The sequence below is a fragment of the Panicum virgatum genome, chromosome 4K, assembly GCF_016808335.1.
Source record: "Panicum virgatum strain AP13 chromosome 4K, P.virgatum_v5, whole genome shotgun sequence".
Classification (NCBI taxonomy): Eukaryota; Viridiplantae; Streptophyta; class Magnoliopsida; order Poales; family Poaceae; genus Panicum; species Panicum virgatum.
Window position 1 is genome coordinate 3,241,250 of NC_053139.1, and position 5,647 is coordinate 3,246,896.

Below are 5,647 nucleotides of genomic sequence, written 5' to 3' on the forward strand. Positions count from 1 at the left end.
TGACAAGAACTAGTAGTATTTCATTACCGCGACAGAGTAATAGTACACGGCATGGACGCATATATTCAAAGACTACGCCACACTGCAGAAGCTTCCCATGCAAATAAGCTTAGAGCAGGCAGCTACCTGCCGGCCTGCTCTGCAGAGGCCTGCTTATTATTGCAGCAAGCATACACACACGGTATACATATCTAGATGAGGCTAGAGCGCAGGGCAGCACGGGTCTTTAATGTGCTTGCGAGCCGATCAGGGCCTGGAGAAGGCTGGGTGGGGACGGCCGGTGCCCTGGTAGGAGGTGTTCCTGAGGTGCTCGGGGGCGTTCTCGAACGAGTGCCGCCTCGCCAGCGAGAGGATCTTCTTGTCCGCCGCGATGAAGTAGGCCATGCCGGCGACTGCACGCAGAGTTGAGTTGGCGTTCAGCAAAACGTTTGGACATTATTTGTTTCCAGACATTCAGTGAAGCCAGTAAATTAGTCTCCTTCAGTTGGAGACAGGCGCGTTGGATTTGTGGATTCAGTTGTAGTGTACCTGTGGAGATGATGAGGGCCTGGCCGGTGGGGTTGATGTTGGCCTTGGCCCACGGCAGCATCCGCACGCTCGCCAGCTGAATTGAACATGCGTGCGAGAGGATCGATATCAGCAGCAGGCTGGTGTGTGTGATCACAATCTTACAGTACCCGCTGAGGGAGCAGAGAACGAGATGGGAGGGACTCACGGTGGGGATCGCGGAGGCGACGGTGGCTACAGCTGCTGCCTTGGCTCCAGCGAGGGTGGCTTCTGCACATTGCAGGCACACAGTACTCATCAGTATCAGTCAGCGCACAAAGCATTAGGAAAATTGGAAGGATCAGGCGCCGGATCAATGCGCGCGCGCGCGCGTCTACCTCTCGAGCAGCGCTTGGCGAGGGCAAGCTTCTGGTCAAGGGACACCGTCGACATGCTGACGAGCTTGCTCGAGAGGGAAGAGGAATGGACGGCGAGTGAGCAGAGGCAGCGCTGGTAGTGAGGACTGAGGAGGAGTTCTGGGAGCTAGGAGTCTAGGACGATGGATGGGTTGGGAGGAGAGGCCGCCAAGTTATAGTAGCGGCGGGGAGGCCAAACGAGCGGCGGGGTTGGGTGATCCAACCGGCGGGCCGGACGTGGTTTTGGAGGGCGAGGCCGAAGTGAGAGCCGAGCTGGGCGCCTCGCGTGACGCCACGCCCCGGATCGATGCACCACGCGTTCCTATCCGATAGAGGTGAAGGAGGGAGGCTCCTGTCCTGGAGACAGGCGCTAGCGGCAGTTCGGCACCTGCTGCATCACTGCATGGGTCTCTCTCTGCTGCCCTGCCCACTCTTTGCCGCCGCTCTCTACTCATGCGTTCGGCAGGCTGGGGTTGGAGTGCTGTGAGAGAAAAATACTATTACCTGGCTGGTGGCTGGAGACTAGAGCTGAAGGGATGTGAGAAGGAAATACTGATGATCATCCTACCTCGTGCCGTGTCTCACATGCCAGCCGAAAAATAAACCAAACGGGATGATCCACGCGAAAACGGAGCCACTGCATTACCTGAACTGTGACAAATTGTGAGCAGCTATAGAAACGGAATCCGTTTCATGGAAAGCTGGTAAAAAAAAGAAAAAGAGAAGCTAGCTTTTTGTTGTTTCTATTTTTTTTTCGTCCAAAGGCATTATTTTGTTGTTTCTAATCACTGGTGGCAGCGATCTGGGCCGGGGTGGCTGTGCCTGCCCTCAGTTTTGGGACTCAATCAGGGTGTCGCTCCCAGTTTTCAGCAGACCATCAGGCAGAACGGCGGCAAATGGACGTCACGGCGTGTCTCGATTTGTGAGCTGATGCACGCTTTCGTGCACGCCGCGTATAGTATGCCCCTGCAGGGACGGAACTACGACCACTACTACGCAATAAGTCTTTGTTCCAGACTATTTATTCAGACTATTTTTGGTCCAGGACAATAGGTACTTTTTGTCCCGGGTCCAACGGCTAGCCAGGCCAGCGGGAGACAGGGGCCTTTTGTCCCGGTTGGACCACCAACCGGGATAAAAGTTGGTGGTCCAACCGGGACAAAAGGCTTTGGACATTTAGTCCTGGGTAGTAACACCAACCGGGACAAAAGGACCCCCTTTTGTCCCGGTTGATGGCTCCAACCCGGACAAAAGGGGTCTTTTGTCCCGGTTGGTGGCTCCAACCCAAACAAAAATGTCCTTCACGTGTTAGTTTAACAGGAATGCATTCATTCTAAAGTCATATGTGGTGTGTAGGTGGGGTGGTAAAGAAATTACACGCGAGGCAAGACATCTCGGGTTCGAGTTCTGGGTTGCACAAAATATTTTTTTTACGTTACACATGGCCTTTAGTCCCGGTTATTTCACCCGAGACTAAAGTGTCTCGGTTCCAAAACCGGGATGAAAGGGAGATTTGGAACCGGGACAAAAGCTTGTTTCTGTAGTAGTGGACTGTGGTAAAAATACAATAATGTCCTTTAAAGAAAGATAAAAATACGTACAATGCATTCATCAAAGGGAACAAAATTAAAATTATATACCCCCCATGGTGCGATCGAGTATCATCTTTCAATTTTATGGCGTTGCCAGCCTGTTTCTAGCGTCGTCGGAACAGTTTTTTTATAAAAAAAAACTTGGCGCCGCTGGCGCCTGTACCATGCTTTTTGCTACTTATATTAATTAACGCTCGAATCGTTTTGGGTCTTTCGGAAAAAAATTTATGGCAGGGCGGAACGGAGAGCGACACTGTCGACGTGCAAGGGAGGTGTGCCATGTTTTTTTAATAATGGAAATGAGTTCCGGCCTCTACAAAATATACACAATCCAATAGTTATTATAAAATATAGCCATCTATTGGTTAATTGGGGGAATAAATAAAGGAAAAATAATTTAAACCAATCCTAAAATTATGTTTCCACCCGTGATTCGCTATCTCCAAGGCGACGGCCTCCAATGCAACTCCTTCGGAATAGCAATTTTATCATATCTTTATGCTGCAGTTGCGTCTATAAACACAACCAGTAGATGTCTCTGAAAATAGACTGTATAAATGATGAATACTTGGAGGTGTGCCATGTGGAAACGGTTCCTCTAACTTTAATCTCTCTGCATTTTAGGTCAGTCCGCGCCACTGACACGTAGAGCTAGACCTCCGCGTCCGTGACTGGAGCCAAAAAGTCAGGGAGGACTCGTCCGTGCCATGCATGCATGATCTCTGGAGAGGATTAGGAGGAAATAAATGGATGGAATCATGGCAGGAAGAAATTTATAGGAAAGAAGAGGAGAAGTAATGGAAAAGAGACCAAGCGGTCACTTTGATCCATTCCTCCCTATGCTACTACGTGACTATCCAACTATGGCCATGTTTGGTTGTGGTGTGAAAATATTTTGATGAGAGAGAAACGATGCTTTGACCACTAATTAGGGGTAGTAAATAAAGTCTAATTACAAAATTACCTCCACAACTATGGTACTGTAGCACTTGCTCTAGCTAATGAGGTCTTTGACCGTACGACTAGAGGATGTTTGACCACGGTTACTGTAGCATCACTGTAGCCAATCATGATGAGACTTGGCTCATTAGATTCGTTTCGAAAAGTTACACACATTCCTAAAAAGGTTTTGCAAATAGACTTCATTTAGTACTGCATGCGGGCATTCGTCTTTTAGTGAAATCTTGATGTGATTGTTAGCCAAACATGGCCTATATAGCGTAGCGAGCTACAGTATCAAGCGCCGGCAACTAAAGCAGCCCCCATCTTCGGAAATAAAACCCCATTTTGATCAAATTTTTGCTTCAGTTGAATCACACATGATACTTTGATGCTTGGCTGAAGAACCGAAGCCGGCGACCAGAGTGGGGTGAATGGGAGCCGATCAAAATTTCATCCGAAATTCAAACCGTCGGCCTATATCCCGAAAATCACCCAAACCCTCAAGCATTCTGGCCAAAGTTTGGAATAGCTATGGAAAAGCTAAACCAACACAAAAGGCCTCGAACGAGCGAGCGAAACCACGAAACAAATCGGAAGCGAATCGGGAAACTGCAGAACTGATCTGCCTGGACCGGTCTGAACGGTGCGCTGGACCGGTCTGACCGGTGCGCTGGACCGGTCTGACCGGTGCGCTAGACCGGTCTGACCGGTCTTGCCTACCGGTCTGACCGGTGGCACCCAGAAAACCCCCGAAAACTTAGATTCAAACGGTGAATCTCGACCAAACGACCACGAAAACCGATGAAACTTGGGGGATTGCTTCGCCCCTACCCCGTGAACATATCCCCAAAAGATCTCGTCCTAAAGATCAACGAATCGTGAGAATTATGGGGGAGATCAAAAGGGATTGGGGTTTTCTTAAGAACTCAAGAAATCGAATTCGAACACGCCAGTGATTACAGAGGGTTTAGGACAGGGTTAGAAGCACGGGAATCACAGCAAAGAACTCATGGACTCCTCGCAATCAAGTGCACCAAAAACGAAATCGAAATTTCATCAAACAAGGCACAAAACGAGGAGATGGATTGATTCAAACCGCCCAGAGGGCACGAGGAGGTTTGGGCCTCATTTCCCAATCAAATCCACAAGAGTTCTCACACAAACAACATTCAAATCTACCCTAAAGAGATGAACTGAGGAAGAGGAACACAGGGGCGGCGGCCTGGGGAAACAGAGAATTCACGGACACAATACAAAAGCCGCACTTGACCTAACACAAGTGAAGGGGTATTTATACCCGCGGGACCGGTCAGACCGGTACGCTGGACCGGTCAGACCGGTTGGTTAGACCGGTCAGACCGGTGCCAGGGACCGGTCAGACCGGTTGGCCTGCAGCACCCCATGTACACGATCTCATCCGACGGCCGAGGTTCTTTCTTCGAAACGAAGTCTTCTCCGCGATGCCGCCGTCTTGATGAAGATCCAGTCCACGGTTTTGGAGGGTCCGCGAAACCCGGGTAGGTGGCCGGTTTTGAGAAAACCGCCAAAACTCCACGCGCGGAAAGATTCCCGCCTCCACGCCGTGGCCCTAGACGCCGTTCCCGCCTCGGCCTTCTGACGGCCCTAGACGCCGCCCGACGCCCGTCACCTCCTCGCCCGCAGCGAGGCCCTAGACGCCGTCGACGCCCGTCGCCTCCTTCAGTCCCGAGACCGACGCCCGTGCCTCCACGACTTGGCGTCTTCAACCGCCGTCCGCCTCCTTGGTTTTGTGGCGCAAACCAAGAAACCCGCCTTCCGTCGCCGCTTGCGCCCTCGATCCAGGAGTGGATGCCACAGCTGCCGCCCGGTCCGAGCTCCGGTCCCGGCTGCCCTTCACCGCCGTCCACCGCACGGTCCATCGGCCACAGCACCTCCACGGCAGCTCCCCGTCGACACTCGACGCCCGTGTACCTGCAATCCAAAGACCAAGCGCACGATCACACCGTACGGTTGACAATTCACTCATCACAAGCAGGATAGAGTACTCTCGTTCCTCAATCTCCCCCTTGATGAGTGCATTGTCAACACACCACAAACGAACCAAGAGAAGTGAAAAGAAGAGAAACAAAGAAGCACGTGACGAAAAGCTCAGAAAGACAAGAATAGTCACTTACTCAAGCAAAGATCGATCCCCTAAGACAAGGGCAAAGGCTCGACACAATCGATCAAAAG

At 51.2% G+C, this 5,647-nt stretch overlaps 1 protein-coding gene across 1 annotated transcript; it reads right to left on the reverse strand.

Moving 5' to 3' along the window:
• Window positions 1–1,113, reverse strand: LOC120702561 (early nodulin-93-like). The gene is made up of 4 exons (XM_039986420.1): window positions 885–1,113; window positions 716–777; window positions 529–604; window positions 1–392 (listed from the first exon to the last, which is right to left on the reverse strand). Exons 1-4 carry the CDS (start codon window positions 937–939, stop codon window positions 247–249), a joined length of 339 nt encoding a protein of 112 aa, XP_039842354.1. The 5' UTR covers window positions 940–1,113; the 3' UTR covers window positions 1–246.
• Window positions 1,114–5,647: the final 4,534 nt, after the last annotated feature.

What these genes read in the sequence shown, in the direction of transcription:
- LOC120702561 (XM_039986420.1), bottom strand. Translation starts at nt 939, where the DNA reads ATGTCGACGGTGTCCCTTGACCAGAAGCTTGCCCTCGCCAAGCGCTGC. An exon ending in CGCCAAGCGCTGCTCGAGAG is followed by an intron (nt 778 to 884) that starts GTAGACGCGCGC and finishes TGCAATGTGCAG; the next exon opens with AAGCCACCCTCGCTGGAGCC. An exon ending in GGCCCTCATCATCTCCACAG is followed by an intron (nt 393 to 528) that starts GTACACTACAAC and finishes CTCTGCGTGCAG; the next exon opens with TCGCCGGCATGGCCTACTTC.